This window comes from Oryzias latipes, chromosome 2 (genome assembly GCF_053564925.1).
Source record: "Oryzias latipes strain Hd-rR chromosome 2, Olatipes_Hd-rR_3.1".
Classification (NCBI taxonomy): Eukaryota; Metazoa; Chordata; class Actinopteri; order Beloniformes; family Adrianichthyidae; genus Oryzias; species Oryzias latipes.
Genome location: NC_136238.1, coordinates 32,052,351 through 32,073,154, shown reverse-complemented (window position 1 = coordinate 32,073,154; position 20,804 = coordinate 32,052,351). Strand labels below are relative to the sequence as shown.

The window sequence follows — 20,804 nt, the reverse complement described above, 5'->3', positions numbered from 1 at the left end:
TATTTATTTATCTGTTAAGCCAGTGCTTCTCAAATAGCGGGGCGCGCCCAGATGGGATGCCGGGGGGCGCGCCCAGCAGCAGCGGTCTTAGGCAAAAGGTGCGAAAATTTAACGGGGGTCGGCGGTGACAGCAGCTCAGTGCTTGGTAAAAATCTGTGCCACTGTTTGTTTCTTCCTATCTCTTATATCACAGAGTTTTTAACAGCCTGAAACAGTGAACTGCCGTCCCTGCAGGTGCACGCTCCCGTCTCCTGTCACACGCGGCTCCCGTGTGAGAGATAATGAAAGGGGAGGGGTGGTGGGATCCAGCTGAGAGTCGGAACGTGCCTTTAGATTCCCCAGCTCATGCTAATAATGTCATTCTATGACCTATTGTAGACATTTTGGTGACGTCTTTATTTTCCATATTCTTTGTCTGCCTGTTGTTTATTCGGTGTCCGTATTTGACATAAAGACAGCAGGTAATGCAGGAAAACATCTGCACTCTGAGATCAGAAATAAAGAATCATTTAGAATCAGCACAATGTTTTTTACCTCTTTCTTCAGACTAAAAAAGTTAAATATATTGGTGCTGCTGTGTTAATGTTTCAGATCAATTTATATTTAATATTATTTATTGATTGAATTATTTTTCTCTGCATCAAATGGTTCAGTTGGTCAAAATTTTTCTAGTTTAAATAAGGACTGACAGATATTTTTATTTTAAGCTTTTCTTCTATTTTAGACTATAACATGGTTTCTTTGTGGCAAAAGAAATTTAATATTTGTTGAAAGTGGATTTATATTGCTTTTTTTATTGTTAAAAGATACAATTTTAGGTATACTTACACAAAGTTTATATATACTACCCTAATATATTGTCTTCGTGGCGAGTGTGTGTCTGTGTGTGTGTGTGAGGGGGAGGAGGGAGGGGCGCGAAATATTTTCCTTTTCCTAAGGGGGCCTTGCAAAAAATAATTGAGAAACACTGTGTTAAACCAACAACTACACAAACTACTCTTCGTCTTCGAATTAAACTTCCAAGCAACTCAACTTGTGCAAATGCAATTACGCGTGCGGTGGGAGTATTCATAGCCACGGACATGCAACCTTATTCGGTGGTGGAAAACTCGGTTTTTAGGCATTTAATTAGCGTGCTAGAGCCACATATTGATCACTCACATGAATCAGTATAAATCTATTGTTTTTCTTTGTTGTTGTTTTTTTAAGGGTAAATCTATTGTTCACTTTTGGACTTCTTTTGAATATTTATTGTCACGGTGCCTCCGGCTGCTACCCCTCCCCTCCTTGCTCCTTCATTGGAACCAGCTGACCTTCATCTCCTCATCACCCTGCCAGCCTTCATAAGGGAGATCCTCACAAGTATCCAGCGCCAGTCCGTTATACTCACTCCGGTGATCACGCCTGGCCTCAAGTTGAGTTACTCTCGCTCTAGTAATCCAAGCTTGTACTTACCGTCTGTCTCACGTCTTCAGTTCTTCTCGCCATTGGTCACGCTGGTTCCTCGCCACGTTCCTGCCTCATCGTTCCTGCCCTCTTCTCTCACTCCAAGTGGTGCTCGCCGTCCTCGGCTCTCCACCTCGTCACAGGCGGTCCACGCCGTCCTCGGCGCTCCACCTCGTCACAGGCTGTCTACGCCGTCCTCGGCGCTCCACCTCGTCACAGGCTGTCCCGCATCGTCCTCGGTGCTCTCCCTCGCTTCCAGCAGTTTCCAGCATCCACGACGTCCCCTGTCTTCTATAATTAAACATCCTGTTACTACATCGCCTCCTGAGTTTCTTCCGGGTTCCAGCATCTGCGTCTCCCTAGTAGTCCGACCATGACAGAACGGACTGGCCATTACCCAGACCCAGCTGACCCGGAAGGACTCCGCTTGGCCGTCACTCACCAAGGCATTGCTCTGGGACGGCAAGCTGAATCCCTCAACCAGATGGCCGCCGCCCAGCAGGACCTTTTCCGTCGCTTGGACGGTATTTCTCAGGCTCTGATGGATTTAACCGGCCGAGGACCTACTAACGCCACAGCCAGCAACACGGGTTCCGCCACCGGAAGCCCGGGCCCCGCTACAGACAATGCAGCTAATGAAAACATCCGGCTCCTTCCTGAGCCTTTCCTAGGTGACGTAGGAGCCTGCGGGGGTTTCCTCCTGCAATGTCGTTTGATCTTCCAGCAGGCACCTCGGCACTATCATGCAGACCACAGCAAAATCACCCTTATAGTGAACTCTCTCCGGGGTAAAGCGCTTCAATGGGCACAGGCTTACCTGACTGCTAATCCCATCTCTCAAATTCCTTTCGAACGCTTTTTAGGAGAGTTCCGGCTGGTTTTCGATCAACCCCGCAAGGAGGAGGAGGCCACCCGCCGTCTGCTAGCCCTCAAACAACGCCACAAATCCGTGAGTGACCATCTAATAGACTTTCGGATTCTAGCCGTGGAGGCGGGTTGGCCGGATATAGCCCTTAAAGGGGTGTTCTACAAATCCCTTAATGACTCGATCAAAGATCATTTATGTTCGCAACCCGAGGCTAGATCTTTTGAAGAGCTCGTCACCGCAGCCTTGCGGTCCGACGTGCGTCTCCGTGAACGTCATGCCGAGCGCCCCCGCCAAGACAAGAGACCCTTTGCCAGTGTTTCTCCTCCATCCCCTGCTACTAACTATGTTCATGTTATGTCTCACGATTCTGTCGGACGCTCCACAGAGGAACCCATGCAGATTGGACATTCTAAGCTCACTCCTGAGGAGCGGCAGAGACGAAGAGATGAGGGGGCGTGTTTCTATTGCGGCCAAACCGGTCACCTCGTTCATCAATGTAAGCTTCGTTTAAACACCCAAACCCCCCGTTAGACGACAGGCCGCGGGCGGGTCCATCTTCTCTCGCCACTGAGAGTTCTTTTTTATATATTCCTGTCAAGCTAAGTTTTTTGTCAAATACCTTCGAGGGTAAAGCTCTCATTGACTCTGGTTCAGAACAAAGTTTTATTGATGACCTTCTGGTTTCTGATCTCAACCTTCCCACAGAACTTTTGGATCTCCCTGTCAAAGCGGCTGGTTTAGGAGGCCAGATCCTCACTCAGATCACCCATCGCACTAGGCCCGTTCATCTCATCACGTCTGGTAACCATCACGAATTCATACAGTTTTACATCACCAAATCCCCCCAGTCTCCCATCATTCTAGGTTTTCCCTGGCTCTGCACCCACAACCCCCAGTTCGATTGGGTTAATCTCCACGTCACTAACTGGAGCACGACCTGCATGGCCAACTGTCTTTGCTCCGCCTTTACCTCGGTCCGTCCTCATAACGATCCGGATCCTGAGATTATCGATCTCTCGAAGGTACCACCCTGCTATCACGACCTGAGAACTGTGTTTAGCAAGACTAGGGCGGGTTATCTACCTCCTCACAGGCCCTACGATTGTTCTATTGAACTTTTGAAAGGCGCCACCTTGCCAAAAGGGAGGTTGTTTAATCTATCGGGTCCGGAGAAACTCTCTATGGAGAAATATATCCAGGAAGCCCTTTCATCGGGTCAAATTCGCTCCTCATCGTCTCCGGTGGGGGCTGGCTTCTTTTTCGTTCAGAAAAAGGATAAAACATTACGACCTTGTATTGACTTCCGCGAACTTAATCAAATTACTGTAAAAAATAAATATCCTCTTCCGCTCATTGATGCTGCTCTGGACTCTGTTCAAGAAGCTCTGGTTTTTTCAAAGTTAGATCTTCGTAATGCTTATCATCTGGTTCGTATGAGGGAGGGGGACGAGTGGAAAACCGCTTTTAACACTCCACTCGGTCACTTTGAGTATTTGGTGATGCCTTTCGGGCTCACTAACGCCCCCGCCATTTTCCAAAATCTTGTTAACGACGTACTCCGTGATTTTCTGAACCGTTTTGTCTTTGTGTACCTGGATGACATCCTTATTTACTCCCGGAACCAGGAACAACATATCCACCATGTCCGCCAGGTCCTCTCTCGGTTGCTAGAAAATCAATTATACGTTAAAGCAGAGAAATGCGAGTTTCACGTTCCCACAATTTCTTTTCTCGGTTTCATAATCGATTCTGGTAACATCCGTCCTGATCCTGCCAAGATCACAGCCGTCACGAGTTGGGAACCTCCCAAGTCTCGGAAACAACTCCAACGTTTTCTCAGTTTCGCAAACTTCTACCGTCGCTTCATAAGGAATTATAGTAGCATTGCTGCCCCCTTGACTCAACTCACCTCTATTAATATACAGTTTATCTGGACCCCTGAAGCTCATTCTGCGTTCGACAAACTTAAGAACCTCTTTACTACCGCTCCCATCCTCATTCAGCCTGACCCCTGCCGAAAATTCATCGTCGAGGTCGACGCCTCCGACTCAGGCGTGGGAGCGGTCCTCTCCCAACGTGAGATAAATACAGGGAAACTAAAACCATGCGCGTTCTTTTCTAGAAAACTCTCCGCGGCGGAAATAAACTATGACGTCGGTAACCGAGAACTCCTCGCCATAAAGCTCGCCCTAGAGGAGTGGCGCCACTGGCTCGAGGGGGCTGAACATCCGTTCATTGTGTGGACGGATCATAAAAATCTGGTCTACCTCCGTTCCGCTAAGCGTCTGAACTCACGCCAAGCCCGCTGGTGCCTTTTTTTCGATAGATTTAACTTTTCCATCACATATAGACCCGGCAGCAGAAACGTCAAACCAGACGCCTTATCCCGCCTCTACAGTGCAGGGGATGACCAGGAAAGCTTTCCCATTATTTCACCTACCTGTATTGTGGGGAATTTAACATGGGACATCGAGAGCCGTGTCATCCAGGCCCAAGGGGAGGAACCGGATCATCCCCCGGCTCCCCCTAACACTCTATATGTCCCATCCTCCCTCCGTTCAGATGTGCTTGTCTGGGGGCACACATCTCGTATAGCCTGTCATGGAGGCACCCATAGGACTCTCAAACTCCTGCAACGCCGTTTTTTCTGGCCCTCCATGGAACAGGACGTTAGGGAATTCATTGCTGCCTGGACCGTCTGAGCCCGCTCTAAATCGTCTAATTCCCCTCCTGCTGGTCTGCTCCATCCGCTGCCTATTCCGCAACGCCCCATGTCCCATTTAGCCATGGACTTTATCACTGGGTTGCCCCCCTCAGTAGGTCACACCGTCATCCTCACAGTCATCGACCGTTTTTCTAAGTCTGCCCATTTCATCCCCCTTTCCAAGCTGCCCACCGCCACTGAGATGGCCGACATCTTGGTTCAGAACGTTTTTCGTCATCACGGCATACCCAGTGATATCGTGTCTGATCGTGGTCCCCAGTTTGTGTCTCAGGTGTGGCGGGCCTTCTGTTCTGCTCTGGGTGCCACGGTCAGTCTCTCGTCTGGACACCATCCCCAATCCAACAGGCAGGCTGAGCGCGCCAACCAGGAGCTTGAGGCCGCTCTCCGCTGTGACATGGATAATGCACGGTAGGCAGGGGGGGGAGCCTTCTGCCCTGCATTAAAGATAATGTTCTGTGGCTGACCATCCAAAAAAGGAATACTTATGTAAACTCTTATATAAGGTTCTATGTTGCTAATAACCAAAAAAAGGACAATGTCTTGATATGTTTATGATGTTTCTATGACTGACCCCCAAAAGGAATGTTTAATATAAAGTTTTATCCTGTTAAGGGAGGACTCTGTAGAGCATATCCTGACAATGTTATCTTATCCTGTTATGATTGACCCCCAAAAGGAATGTTTAATATAAAGTTTTATCCTGTTAAGGGAGGACTCTGTAGAGCATATCCTGACAAGGTTTAGAATTGTATCCTGTTACTGACCCGTAAAAGGAGTGCTCTGTAGAAGATAGTCTGACATGTTTATGATGGTATAGGATGAGTCTACTTGCAGGGTGAGCCTGCGGGAAGGGACCGGCCCTCCTTTTCCTCACGCTCATCAAAGAATATAAAAGATAAGGAAGCCCAACTTTATTCAGAGTCTGCTGTGGGTTACGTACGAACGCCCAGCCGGAGTTTTGTTTCAAGCCACTCTATCGGGACTGTTGGCTCTCCAGTCCGTGTGTCACGGTAGGGGCAGATGAAATGTTTTCTGTTGAAACTGCATGGCTTAAACTCCTGTGTTATGTTGTGTGACTGTTTTGAAGCGGGGAATAAAAAGACACATTTTATTCTAGCTTGCAGTCTTTGAGTCATTTGTTTCTGCTCAGTGCCTACCTCCCTCGAACCTGCAAAAAATTATTTCATAAAACATTTTGGCGTCACGAACAGGATACAACAAGTTTGTGGGAGGATACACTGAATAGAAACAATGTTTAAGAGGAAAACCCAGAAAATATCTGAGGAAAAAGAGGAAGATATTTGTCCAGGATGGACCGGTCCGTGGAAAGAGGTCGCTATGTGCCTGCGGGACGGGGGAGGGCGATCAGAGGACTGGTCCAGTGAGTGTGATGACGGGTCTCCAGCCGCCGTGCTGGCTGCATTACGTCGCATTACTGTTCAGCCGAAAGCTCCGTTGGGAGGGGCTCAGAGGCGCATGTGGATGTGTGCCTGTGCATGGAAAGATCAGTATCAGAGGAGAATGCAGCAGGAGACACAGATGCTGCAGCAAGCAAATGATCTCTCTGCGCAGACAGCAGAGAATTCATTGCTGAAACAAAAAATCATGAAGTTAGAAATAGAGGCTCAGACTCATGCCAGGCTGGCTGAGCGAGCCATTGCTCATGTGTCAAAAGTAAACAGGAGGAAAAATAATAAACCTCCACGCAAGCTCGAGGGGCCTCAAATCAGAGCCTTTATGGCTAAACTCGGAAACGGGGATGATTGGGACCCTGAAAGCTGGGATGGCAACATCTGGGACGACTCCCATGAAGGAGGAGGATTTTATGAGTGGGGTGACGGAGGGCCCTCGCTTAGGGCTAATCCGGTAATACGGAGACGCCGTGTAGAGCAACAGGTGCCTCCTTTAATGAGGCCATTAACGGACGTTAATGGACATCTTGTTATGGATGAGCACGGACATCAAATGTATGAAGCAGTGCCACAGGATCAACCACAGCCTGTTTTAACCAGAACTTTGGAGGATTACATCTCTGAGGAGGTAGCTCCTCTGGTTAATAGGTTGAGGAGAAAAGGGGATGAACCTCTTGACCTGTGGATAGTCAGACTGTCAGAGGAGGGCGGTGGCCCCTCCCTTCGAGATATCTGGTCAGCTTTAGTGAAGGGGGGAGTTCCTCTCTCAGAGATTGATGGGAAACCAACTGCAGAGCTGCGAGAAATGTGCAGAAAAAGGGGTCTAAAAGTCTCCTGTGCAGAATGGGCTGACTTTAAGGGATTTTTACAGTCTCTTACACACTCTCAAACACTGAGTGATGATAGAAGCTCAGTACAGAGTGATGTCAGAACTAACGAACGAAAGCAACAAGAGTCAACCTCTGAATCTTCAAGCAGTGAGGATGAAGATGAATCTTATCAAATAGCAAAAGCATCCAGAGAAAGAAACAGAAAAAGAAAAAGGAAAAAGGGTAAAAATAAAGACAAAAAGAAAAGCCGTCTTTACCCAAATCTGTTGGATCTCCCTAATTTTGATTAGGGATTAGGCCAAGCCCCAGTAATTCGGTCTGTAAAATGGTTTGCTGATGACATTAGCCCCATGTCATGTTGGACATTTATTGGAAGAAATCAATTCAATCAGTGGTGGCTCTGATTGACACTGGGGCAGCAGCCATCCTGATACATGGAAACCCTCATAAATTTAAAGGTTCAACTATACCATTGACTGGGTTAGGAGGGTGCGTAGTGATGGGTAAAACAGTAACGCTGGCCTTAAAAAAATTGAAACTATGCCAATAAAGCAATACTCCGTTATAATAACACCCATTAAAGAATGGATAATTGGAATGGATGTTTTACCAGGACTGACTAACTGTGATGTATCCTGGGGAAGATAAGTGGGATAATGTTCCTGCCAATAAATGTTATTTGAGGGAAGATTAATTTGTGTGTTAAGTAACTATATTTTACAGGATGTTCCCGTGGAGACTGCTGATCGGACGGTCACCACCTAAGAACCATGGTTCTCTCCCTACGCCAGTCCTTCCGCCACGGAGGTTGCAGTACTGGCTCATGGGGCATGGGGGTCCACGCACTCGGTGCTATCCTGGTCCTCGTCAGCCTCTGCTGCGGCAGCAGCGGAACACCAGCTACACGACTTACAGTAATTAAGCAACCCTTCCAGATTGCATGGTTCCGGTAATAAATACCTGCCAAAGGCTGGCTCAACAAAGAAATCATGTGGATGTCACTTGGACTGTACTCCATGCCACCCATACCTGCCTGCCATGGAGTTCATCGAAAGCGGGCATGGTATGACACCCTGCTGGGTGGAGCTGGAACAATCCTTGGTCTGTCTAACACTGCGAATACGGAGGTAACTCGCTCTATGCTGTCAAGCGCTGGTCAAGATGCTTCACAGGCCTTGCATTCTGTGGGTGCATGGATGCCAACCACTGTCTTGACCCAACAGCAGGCGGCGAAAGTTTTCTTCGCTCAGTTTGGATGGACTGTGACTGCGGTTAACGAGGCAGCCACGGTGTTGAAAAATGTGACAAAAGCATTGGATATGACGATCTGTAACGTGCAAGGATTACATGCACGTCTACAACAGGACAGATTCAAGAGGATTGTAACAACTAACAATCCTCACGAGTGGAGGAATTTGTGGAATATCTCTGACGGACTATGGTTGCACATACATCCTGAGAAGACCATATGTAATGCTACCGCTTGCACTGTCAGATGGGTGCAAATGAATGTTACTGCACATACGCCAGTATGTAAGTATCATATTTTGCCTGTCGTAACCCTCACAGGTTATTGGTATGTGATCCTGAAAGGCGACTGGTTTAGTCCACAGACTAATCTTACCTATGACCTTAGTACATGTGATCAGACGGATCAAGGGATGGCCTGTTTAGTGACAAGTAGATATCGAGAACCATGTATAACCGAAGACACGGCACTATGCGAATGGTATGTAGAAAAACCTTCTGACTTGCTATGGCAGATAGCTCCCCACACTATCTGTATAGCCACGATTAACCCCCATCCGATGTTGCTGTGGACACCTTTTTCTGGATGTTTGAAGAACGTGAATATCTGGAAATGGAAAAATGTGACCTATCAATTGACCAATTTTACTTCAGAATCTCACCTTACCATGCTGCAGTGGAATGTTCTTCACATGCCATGGAAGGTATCCCTGGAGCGATTCATATGCGCACTGAACCGTTCCACGGAGGTCCAAAAGATAATCAATTCTTATAGGTCCAACGTTTCCAGACTCATGATATCCGCGGTCATAACAAAGAATAAGGTGGTACATGCCGCTAGAATGGTGGAACAACACTCTGCGCACCACTGGTGGGATATCTTTTCTGGGATGTCTGTAACAGCTCGGACAACCGTTGTGCCTCCCTTGATCATATTAATAGTTATTATCGCTGTTTTGACGCTTTGCAATATCCTAACCTGTGTGTACATTCGTCACGTGCGACGCGAGGTTTCTAAATTGATCTATAATTTGGCTTTCAAATGAAAATTATTCTATCTACCAGAGATGATTCATTTGGAACAGAAAAATATTCTGTCAGCCTTGATCCTTCATGTCAACAGGAAATTTTTGTGGATGATTACTGGATTTCATGTAATTATCGCCGTACCATCAGGCATTTTCCGTCTCGGGTAGATTTGCTTGATTTTGTTGTGCATCATATCCAGAATGAATGCTTATATTATTTAGGAGCACGAGAATATCGTTTTATTACTTGGGATTCACATGCCGGGGATGGGAATCATTTCCTTAATTAATGGTCAGCCCCAGACCAAGGGGTGGAATGACATGGATAATGCACGGTAGGCAGGGGGGGGAGCCTTCTGCCCTGCATTAAAGATAATGTTCTGTGGCTGACCATCCAAAAAAGGAATACTTATGTAAACTCTTATATAAGGTTCTATGTTGCTAATAACCAAAAAAAGGACAATGTCTTGATATGTTTATGATGTTTCTATGACTGACCCCCAAAAGGAATGTTTAATATAAAGTTTTATCCTGTTAAGGGAGGACTCTGTAGAGCATATCCTGACAATGTTATCTTATCCTGTTATGATTGACCCCCAAAAGGAATGTTTAATATAAAGTTTTATCCTGTTAAGGGAGGACTCTGTAGAGCATATCCTGACAAGGTTTAGAATTGTATCCTGTTACTGACCCGTAAAAGGAGTGCTCTGTAGAAGATAGTCTGACATGTTTATGATGGTATAGGATGAGTCTACTTGCAGGGTGAGCCTGCGGGAAGGGACCGGCCCTCCTTTTCCTCACGCTCATCAAAGAATATAAAAGATAAGGAAGCCCAACTTTATTCAGAGTCTGCTGTGGGTTACGTACGAACGCCCAGCCGGAGTTTTGTTTCAAGCCACTCTATCGGGACTGTTGGCTCTCCAGTCCGTGTGTCACGGTAGGGGCAGATGAAATGTTTTCTGTTGAAACTGCATGGCTTAAACTCCTGTGTTATGTTGTGTGACTGTTTTGAAGCGGGGAATAAAAAGACACATTTTATTCTAGCTTGCAGTCTTTGAGTCATTTGTTTCTGCTCAGTGCCTACCTCCCTCGAACCTGCAAAAAATTATTTCATAAAACATTTTGGCGTCACGAACAGGATACAACAAGTTTGTGGGAGGATACACTGAATAGAAACAATGTTTAAGAGGAAAACCCAGAAAATATCTGAGGAAAAAGAGGAAGATATTTGTCCAGGATGGACCGGTCCGTGGAAAGAGGTCGCTATGTGCCTGCGGGACGGGGGAGGGCGATCAGAGGACTGGTCCAGTGAGTGTGATGACGGGTCTCCAGCCGCCGTGCTGGCTGCATTACGTCGCATTACTGTTCAGCCGAAAGCTCCGTTGGGAGGGGCTCAGAGGCGCATGTGGATGTGTGCCTGTGCATGGAAAGATCAGTATCAGAGGAGAATGCAGCAGGAGACACAGATGCTGCAGCAAGCAAATGATCTCTCTGCGCAGACAGCAGAGAATTCATTGCTGAAACAAAAAATCATGAAGTTAGAAATAGAGGCTCAGACTCATGCCAGGCTGGCTGAGCGAGCCATTGCTCATGTGTCAAAAGTAAACAGGAGGAAAAATAATAAACCTCCACGCAAGCTCGAGGGGCCTCAAATCAGAGCCTTTATGGCTAAACTCGGAAACGGGGATGATTGGGACCCTGAAAGCTGGGATGGCAACATCTGGGACGACTCCCATGAAGGAGGAGGATTTTATGAGTGGGGTGACGGAGGGCCCTCGCTTAGGGCTAATCCGGTAATACGGAGACGCCGTGTAGAGCAACAGGTGCCTCCTTTAATGAGGCCATTAACGGACGTTAATGGACATCTTGTTATGGATGAGCACGGACATCAAATGTATGAAGCAGTGCCACAGGATCAACCACAGCCTGTTTTAACCAGAACTTTGGAGGATTACATCTCTGAGGAGGTAGCTCCTCTGGTTAATAGGTTGAGGAGAAAAGGGGATGAACCTCTTGACCTGTGGATAGTCAGACTGTCAGAGGAGGGCGGTGGCCCCTCCCTTCGAGATATCTGGTCAGCTTTAGTGAAGGGGGGAGTTCCTCTCTCAGAGATTGATGGGAAACCAACTGCAGAGCTGCGAGAAATGTGCAGAAAAAGGGGTCTAAAAGTCTCCTGTGCAGAATGGGCTGACTTTAAGGGATTTTTACAGTCTCTTACACACTCTCAAACACTGAGTGATGATAGAAGCTCAGTACAGAGTGATGTCAGAACTAACGAACGAAAGCAACAAGAGTCAACCTCTGAATCTTCAAGCAGTGAGGATGAAGATGAATCTTATCAAATAGCAAAAGCATCCAGAGAAAGAAACAGAAAAAGAAAAAGGAAAAAGGGTAAAAATAAAGACAAAAAGAAAAGCCGTCTTTACCCAAATCTGTTGGATCTCCCTAATTTTGATTAGGGATTAGGCCAAGCCCCAGTAATTCGGTCTGTAAAATGGTTTGCTGATGACATTAGCCCCATGTCATGTTGGACATTTATTGGAAGAAATCAATTCAATCAGTGGTGGCTCTGATTGACACTGGGGCAGCAGCCATCCTGATACATGGAAACCCTCATAAATTTAAAGGTTCAACTATACCATTGACTGGGTTAGGAGGGTGCGTAGTGATGGGTAAAACAGTAACGCTGGCCTTAAAAAAATTGAAACTATGCCAATAAAGCAATACTCCGTTATAATAACACCCATTAAAGAATGGATAATTGGAATGGATGTTTTACCAGGACTGACTAACTGTGATGTATCCTGGGGAAGATAAGTGGGATAATGTTCCTGCCAATAAATGTTATTTGAGGGAAGATTAATTTGTGTGTTAAGTAACTATATTTTACAGGATGTTCCCGTGGAGACTGCTGATCGGACGGTCACCACCTAAGAACCATGGTTCTCTCCCTACGCCAGTCCTTCCGCCACGGAGGTTGCAGTACTGGCTCATGGGGCATGGGGGTCCACGCACTCGGTGCTATCCTGGTCCTCGTCAGCCTCTGCTGCGGCAGCAGCGGAACACCAGCTACACGACTTACAGTAATTAAGCAACCCTTCCAGATTGCATGGTTCCGGTAATAAATACCTGCCAAAGGCTGGCTCAACAAAGAAATCATGTGGATGTCACTTGGACTGTACTCCATGCCACCCATACCTGCCTGCCATGGAGTTCATCGAAAGCGGGCATGGTATGACACCCTGCTGGGTGGAGCTGGAACAATCCTTGGTCTGTCTAACACTGCGAATACGGAGGTAACTCGCTCTATGCTGTCAAGCGCTGGTCAAGATGCTTCACAGGCCTTGCATTCTGTGGGTGCATGGATGCCAACCACTGTCTTGACCCAACAGCAGGCGGCGAAAGTTTTCTTCGCTCAGTTTGGATGGACTGTGACTGCGGTTAACGAGGCAGCCACGGTGTTGAAAAATGTGACAAAAGCATTGGATATGACGATCTGTAACGTGCAAGGATTACATGCACGTCTACAACAGGACAGATTCAAGAGGATTGTAACAACTAACAATCCTCACGAGTGGAGGAATTTGTGGAATATCTCTGACGGACTATGGTTGCACATACATCCTGAGAAGACCATATGTAATGCTACCGCTTGCACTGTCAGATGGGTGCAAATGAATGTTACTGCACATACGCCAGTATGTAAGTATCATATTTTGCCTGTCGTAACCCTCACAGGTTATTGGTATGTGATCCTGAAAGGCGACTGGTTTAGTCCACAGACTAATCTTACCTATGACCTTAGTACATGTGATCAGACGGATCAAGGGATGGCCTGTTTAGTGACAAGTAGATATCGAGAACCATGTATAACCGAAGACACGGCACTATGCGAATGGTATGTAGAAAAACCTTCTGACTTGCTATGGCAGATAGCTCCCCACACTATCTGTATAGCCACGATTAACCCCCATCCGATGTTGCTGTGGACACCTTTTTCTGGATGTTTGAAGAACGTGAATATCTGGAAATGGAAAAATGTGACCTATCAATTGACCAATTTTACTTCAGAATCTCACCTTACCATGCTGCAGTGGAATGTTCTTCACATGCCATGGAAGGTATCCCTGGAGCGATTCATATGCGCACTGAACCGTTCCACGGAGGTCCAAAAGATAATCAATTCTTATAGGTCCAACGTTTCCAGACTCATGATATCCGCGGTCATAACAAAGAATAAGGTGGTACATGCCGCTAGAATGGTGGAACAACACTCTGCGCACCACTGGTGGGATATCTTTTCTGGGATGTCTGTAACAGCTCGGACAACCGTTGTGCCTCCCTTGATCATATTAATAGTTATTATCGCTGTTTTGACGCTTTGCAATATCCTAACCTGTGTGTACATTCGTCACGTGCGACGCGAGGTTTCTAAATTGATCTATAATTTGGCTTTCAAATGAAAATTATTCTATCTACCAGAGATGATTCATTTGGAACAGAAAAATATTCTGTCAGCCTTGATCCTTCATGTCAACAGGAAATTTTTGTGGATGATTACTGGATTTCATGTAATTATCGCCGTACCATCAGGCATTTTCCGTCTCGGGTAGATTTGCTTGATTTTGTTGTGCATCATATCCAGAATGAATGCTTATATTATTTAGGAGCACGAGAATATCGTTTTATTACTTGGGATTCACATGCCGGGGATGGGAATCATTTCCTTAATTAATGGTCAGCCCCAGACCAAGGGGTGGAATGACATGGATAATGCACGGTAGGCAGGGGGGGGAGCCTTCTGCCCTGCATTAAAGATAATGTTCTGTGGCTGACCATCCAAAAAAGGAATACTTATGTAAACTCTTATATAAGGTTCTATGTTGCTAATAACCAAAAAAAGGACAATGTCTTGATATGTTTATGATGTTTCTATGACTGACCCCCAAAAGGAATGTTTAATATAAAGTTTTATCCTGTTAAGGGAGGACTCTGTAGAGCATATCCTGACAATGTTATCTTATCCTGTTATGATTGACCCCCAAAAGGAATGTTTAATATAAAGTTTTATCCTGTTAAGGGAGGACTCTGTAGAGCATATCCTGACAAGGTTTAGAATTGTATCCTGTTACTGACCCGTAAAAGGAGTGCTCTGTAGAAGATAGTCTGACATGTTTATGATGGTATAGGATGAGTCTACTTGCAGGGTGAGCCTGCGGGAAGGGACCGGCCCTCCTTTTCCTCACGCTCATCAAAGAATATAAAAGATAAGGAAGCCCAACTTTATTCAGAGTCTGCTGTGGGTTACGTACGAACGCCCAGCCGGAGTTTTGTTTCAAGCCACTCTATCGGGACTGTTGGCTCTCCAGTCCGTGTGTCACGGTAGGGGCAGATGAAATGTTTTCTGTTGAAACTGCATGGCTTAAACTCCTGTGTTATGTTGTGTGACTGTTTTGAAGCGGGGAATAAAAAGACACATTTTATTCTAGCTTGCAGTCTTTGAGTCATTTGTTTCTGCTCAGTGCCTACCTCCCTCGAACCTGCAAAAAATTATTTCATAAAACATTTTGGCGTCACGAACAGGATACAACAAGTTTGTGGGAGGATACACTGAATAGAAACAATGTTTAAGAGGAAAACCCAGAAAATATCTGAGGAAAAAGAGGAAGATATTTGTCCAGGATGGACCGGTCCGTGGAAAGAGGTCGCTATGTGCCTGCGGGACGGGGGAGGGCGATCAGAGGACTGGTCCAGTGAGTGTGATGACGGGTCTCCAGCCGCCGTGCTGGCTGCATTACGTCGCATTACTGTTCAGCCGAAAGCTCCGTTGGGAGGGGCTCAGAGGCGCATGTGGATGTGTGCCTGTGCATGGAAAGATCAGTATCAGAGGAGAATGCAGCAGGAGACACAGATGCTGCAGCAAGCAAATGATCTCTCTGCGCAGACAGCAGAGAATTCATTGCTGAAACAAAAAATCATGAAGTTAGAAATAGAGGCTCAGACTCATGCCAGGCTGGCTGAGCGAGCCATTGCTCATGTGTCAAAAGTAAACAGGAGGAAAAATAATAAACCTCCACGCAAGCTCGAGGGGCCTCAAATCAGAGCCTTTATGGCTAAACTCGGAAACGGGGATGATTGGGACCCTGAAAGCTGGGATGGCAACATCTGGGACGACTCCCATGAAGGAGGAGGATTTTATGAGTGGGGTGACGGAGGGCCCTCGCTTAGGGCTAATCCGGTAATACGGAGACGCCGTGTAGAGCAACAGGTGCCTCCTTTAATGAGGCCATTAACGGACGTTAATGGACATCTTGTTATGGATGAGCACGGACATCAAATGTATGAAGCAGTGCCACAGGATCAACCACAGCCTGTTTTAACCAGAACTTTGGAGGATTACATCTCTGAGGAGGTAGCTCCTCTGGTTAATAGGTTGAGGAGAAAAGGGGATGAACCTCTTGACCTGTGGATAGTCAGACTGTCAGAGGAGGGCGGTGGCCCCTCCCTTCGAGATATCTGGTCAGCTTTAGTGAAGGGGGGAGTTCCTCTCTCAGAGATTGATGGGAAACCAACTGCAGAGCTGCGAGAAATGTGCAGAAAAAGGGGTCTAAAAGTCTCCTGTGCAGAATGGGCTGACTTTAAGGGATTTTTACAGTCTCTTACACACTCTCAAACACTGAGTGATGATAGAAGCTCAGTACAGAGTGATGTCAGAACTAACGAACGAAAGCAACAAGAGTCAACCTCTGAATCTTCAAGCAGTGAGGATGAAGATGAATCTTATCAAATAGCAAAAGCATCCAGAGAAAGAAACAGAAAAAGAAAAAGGAAAAAGGGTAAAAATAAAGACAAAAAGAAAAGCCGTCTTTACCCAAATCTGTTGGATCTCCCTAATTTTGATTAGGGATTAGGCCAAGCCCCAGTAATTCGGTCTGTAAAATGGTTTGCTGATGACATTAGCCCCATGTCATGTTGGACATTTATTGGAAGAAATCAATTCAATCAGTGGTGGCTCTGATTGACACTGGGGCAGCAGCCATCCTGATACATGGAAACCCTCATAAATTTAAAGGTTCAACTATACCATTGACTGGGTTAGGAGGGTGCGTAGTGATGGGTAAAACAGTAACGCTGGCCTTAAAAAAATTGAAACTATGCCAATAAAGCAATACTCCGTTATAATAACACCCATTAAAGAATGGATAATTGGAATGGATGTTTTACCAGGACTGACTAACTGTGATGTATCCTGGGGAAGATAAGTGGGATAATGTTCCTGCCAATAAATGTTATTTGAGGGAAGATTAATTTGTGTGTTAAGTAACTATATTTTACAGGATGTTCCCGTGGAGACTGCTGATCGGACGGTCACCACCTAAGAACCATGGTTCTCTCCCTACGCCAGTCCTTCCGCCACGGAGGTTGCAGTACTGGCTCATGGGGCATGGGGGTCCACGCACTCGGTGCTATCCTGGTCCTCGTCAGCCTCTGCTGCGGCAGCAGCGGAACACCAGCTACACGACTTACAGTAATTAAGCAACCCTTCCAGATTGCATGGTTCCGGTAATAAATACCTGCCAAAGGCTGGCTCAACAAAGAAATCATGTGGATGTCACTTGGACTGTACTCCATGCCACCCATACCTGCCTGCCATGGAGTTCATCGAAAGCGGGCATGGTATGACACCCTGCTGGGTGGAGCTGGAACAATCCTTGGTCTGTCTAACACTGCGAATACGGAGGTAACTCGCTCTATGCTGTCAAGCGCTGGTCAAGATGCTTCACAGGCCTTGCATTCTGTGGGTGCATGGATGCCAACCACTGTCTTGACCCAACAGCAGGCGGCGAAAGTTTTCTTCGCTCAGTTTGGATGGACTGTGACTGCGGTTAACGAGGCAGCCACGGTGTTGAAAAATGTGACAAAAGCATTGGATATGACGATCTGTAACGTGCAAGGATTACATGCACGTCTACAACAGGACAGATTCAAGAGGATTGTAACAACTAACAATCCTCACGAGTGGAGGAATTTGTGGAATATCTCTGACGGACTATGGTTGCACATACATCCTGAGAAGACCATATGTAATGCTACCGCTTGCACTGTCAGATGGGTGCAAATGAATGTTACTGCACATACGCCAGTATGTAAGTATCATATTTTGCCTGTCGTAACCCTCACAGGTTATTGGTATGTGATCCTGAAAGGCGACTGGTTTAGTCCACAGACTAATCTTACCTATGACCTTAGTACATGTGATCAGACGGATCAAGGGATGGCCTGTTTAGTGACAAGTAGATATCGAGAACCATGTATAACCGAAGACACGGCACTATGCGAATGGTATGTAGAAAAACCTTCTGACTTGCTATGGCAGATAGCTCCCCACACTATCTGTATAGCCACGATTAACCCCCATCCGATGTTGCTGTGGACACCTTTTTCTGGATGTTTGAAGAACGTGAATATCTGGAAATGGAAAAATGTGACCTATCAATTGACCAATTTTACTTCAGAATCTCACCTTACCATGCTGCAGTGGAATGTTCTTCACATGCCATGGAAGGTATCCCTGGAGCGATTCATATGCGCACTGAACCGTTCCACGGAGGTCCAAAAGATAATCAATTCTTATAGGTCCAACGTTTCCAGACTCATGATATCCGCGGTCATAACAAAGAATAAGGTGGTACATGCCGCTAGAATGGTGGAACAACACTCTGCGCACCACTGGTGGGATATCTTTTCTGGGATGTCTGTAACAGCTCGGACAACCGTTGTGCCTCCCTTGATCATATTAATAGTTATTATCGCTGTTTTGACGCTTTGCAATATCCTAACCTGTGTGTACATTCGTCACGTGCGACGCGAGGTTTCTAAATTGATCTATAATTTGGCTTTCAAATGAAAATTATTCTATCTACCAGAGATGATTCATTTGGAACAGAAAAATATTCTGTCAGCCTTGATCCTTCATGTCAACAGGAAATTTTTGTGGATGATTACTGGATTTCATGTAATTATCGCCGTACCATCAGGCATTTTCCGTCTCGGGTAGATTTGCTTGATTTTGTTGTGCATCATATCCAGAATGAATGCTTATATTATTTAGGAGCACGAGAATATCGTTTTATTACTTGGGATTCACATGCCGGGGATGGGAATCATTTCCTTAATTAATGGTCAGCCCCAGACCAAGGGGTGGAATGACATGGATAATGCACGGTAGGCAGGGGGGGGAGCCTTCTGCCCTGCATTAAAGATAATGTTCTGTGGCTGACCATCCAAAAAAGGAATACTTATGTAAACTCTTATATAAGGTTCTATGTTGCTAATAACCAAAAAAAGGACAATGTCTTGATATGTTTATGATGTTTCTATGACTGACCCCCAAAAGGAATGTTTAATATAAAGTTTTATCCTGTTAAGGGAGGACTCTGTAGAGCATATCCTGACAATGTTATCTTATCCTGTTATGATTGACCCCCAAAAGGAATGTTTAATATAAAGTTTTATCCTGTTAAGGGAGGACTCTGTAGAGCATATCCTGACAAGGTTTAGAATTGTATCCTGTTACTGACCCGTAAAAGGAGTGCTCTGTAGAAGATAGTCTGACATGTTTATGATGGTATAGGATGAGTCTACTTGCAGGGTGAGCCTGCGGGAAGGGACCGGCCCTCCTTTTCCTCACGCTCATCAAAGAATATAAAAGATAAGGAAGCCCAACTTTATTCAGAGTCTGCTGTGGGTTACGTACGAACGCCCAGCCGGAGTTTTGTTTCAAGCCACTCTATCGGGACTGTTGGCTCTCCAGTCCGTGTGTCACGGTAGGGGCAGATGAAATGTTTTCTGTTGAAACTGCATGGCTTAAACTCCTGTGTTATGTTGTGTGACTGTTTTGAAGCGGGGAATAAAAAGACACATTTTATTCTAGCTTGCAGTCTTTGAGTCATTTGTTTCTGCTCAGTGCCTACCTCCCTCGAACCTGCAAAAAATTATTTCATAAAACACGCTGTCTGGCCGCTCAGAACCCCTCTAGCTGGTCCTCGTTCCTTGTGTGGATCGAATACGCCCAGAACAGCCATCCGTCCTCAGCTACCGGTATGTCCCCGTTCGAAGCATCCCTCGGGTACTCTCCACCCCTGTTCCCCTCGCAGGAGTTGGATTTGGCTGTCCCCTCGGTCCAGCATCATCTGCGGCGTGTCCAGCGCATCTGGACTCAGGCCAGGGCCGCTCTCCTGCGAACCAGGGAGAAGAACTGCCGTATTGCTAATCGCCATCGGGTGGAGAGTCCCGCCTACCAACCGGGACAGAGGGTGTGACTCTCTTCGCGGGACATACCGCTTCAAGCCACTTCCCGCAAGTTAGCCCCTCGCTACATCGGGCTTTATCCCGTCGAGAAGGTCATAAACCCCTCCTGTGTGCAGCTGCGGCTCCCGGCGGCCCTGAAGGTACACCCTACCTTTCATGTTTCACAGCTGAAGCCCATCCGGGAGAGTCTGTTGTGCCCGCCGTCCGCTTCCCCACCGCCCGCCCGGGTCATCGATGGCGCTCCTGCCTACACTGCCAGCAGGGTGTTGGATGTTCGCCGCCGGGGCCAGGGATTTCAGTTCCTCGTGGACTGGGAGGGTTACGGTCCGGAGGAGCGTTCATGGGTCTCCCGCTCCCTTATTCTGGACCGTGCCCTCATCGACGATTTCTATCGGGCCCACCCAGATAGTCGTCCGGGACCGCCTGGAGGCGGTCGTTGAGGGGGGGGTACTGTCATGGTGCCTCCGGCTGCTACCCCTCCCCTCCTTGCTCCTTCATTGGAACCAGCTGACCTTCATCTCCTCATCACCCTGCCAGCCTTCATAAGGGAGATCCTCACAAGTATCCAGCGCCAGTCCGTTATACTCACTCCGGTGATCACGCCTGGCCTCAAGTTGAGTTACTCTCGCTCTAGTAATCCAAGCTTGTACTTACCGTCTGTCTCACGTCTTCAGGTCTTCTCGCCATTGGTCACGCTGGTTCCTCGCCACGTTCCTGCCTCATCGTTCCTGCCCTCTTCTCTCACTCCAAGTGGTGCTCGCCGTCCTCGGCTCTCCACCTCGTCACAGGCGGTCCACGCCGTCCTCGGCGCTCCACCTCGTCACAGGCTGTCTACGCCGTCCTCGGCGCTCCACCTCGTCACAGGCTGTCCCGCATCGTCCTCGGTGCTCTCCCTCGCTTCCAGCAGTTTCCAGCATCCACGACGTCCCCTGTCTT

At 46.9% G+C, this 20,804-nt stretch overlaps 2 protein-coding genes across 7 annotated transcripts in view; one reads left to right on the top strand and one right to left on the bottom strand.

The window, feature by feature from the left end:
• Nucleotides 1-20,804, top strand: part of LOC101164420 (uncharacterized) — a 736,165-nt gene that overhangs the window by 540,890 nt on the left and 174,471 nt on the right. The window lies entirely within an intron of this gene.
• LOC144986851 (uncharacterized) overlaps nucleotides 1-20,804 on the bottom strand; it is an 82,184-nt gene that overhangs the window by 54,025 nt on the left and 7,355 nt on the right. The window contains exon 3 of one of the 4 annotated variants that reach the window (XM_078935323.1): nucleotides 1-20,804. This exon is cut by the window's left edge and continues 8,997 nt beyond it. The exons of the other annotated variants lie outside the window; for them this stretch is intronic. Within the exon in view, the coding sequence (XP_078791449.1) occupies nucleotides 20,689-20,804 (116 nt within the window). The 3' untranslated portion in view covers nucleotides 1-20,688. 4 annotated transcript variants of the gene reach the window in all.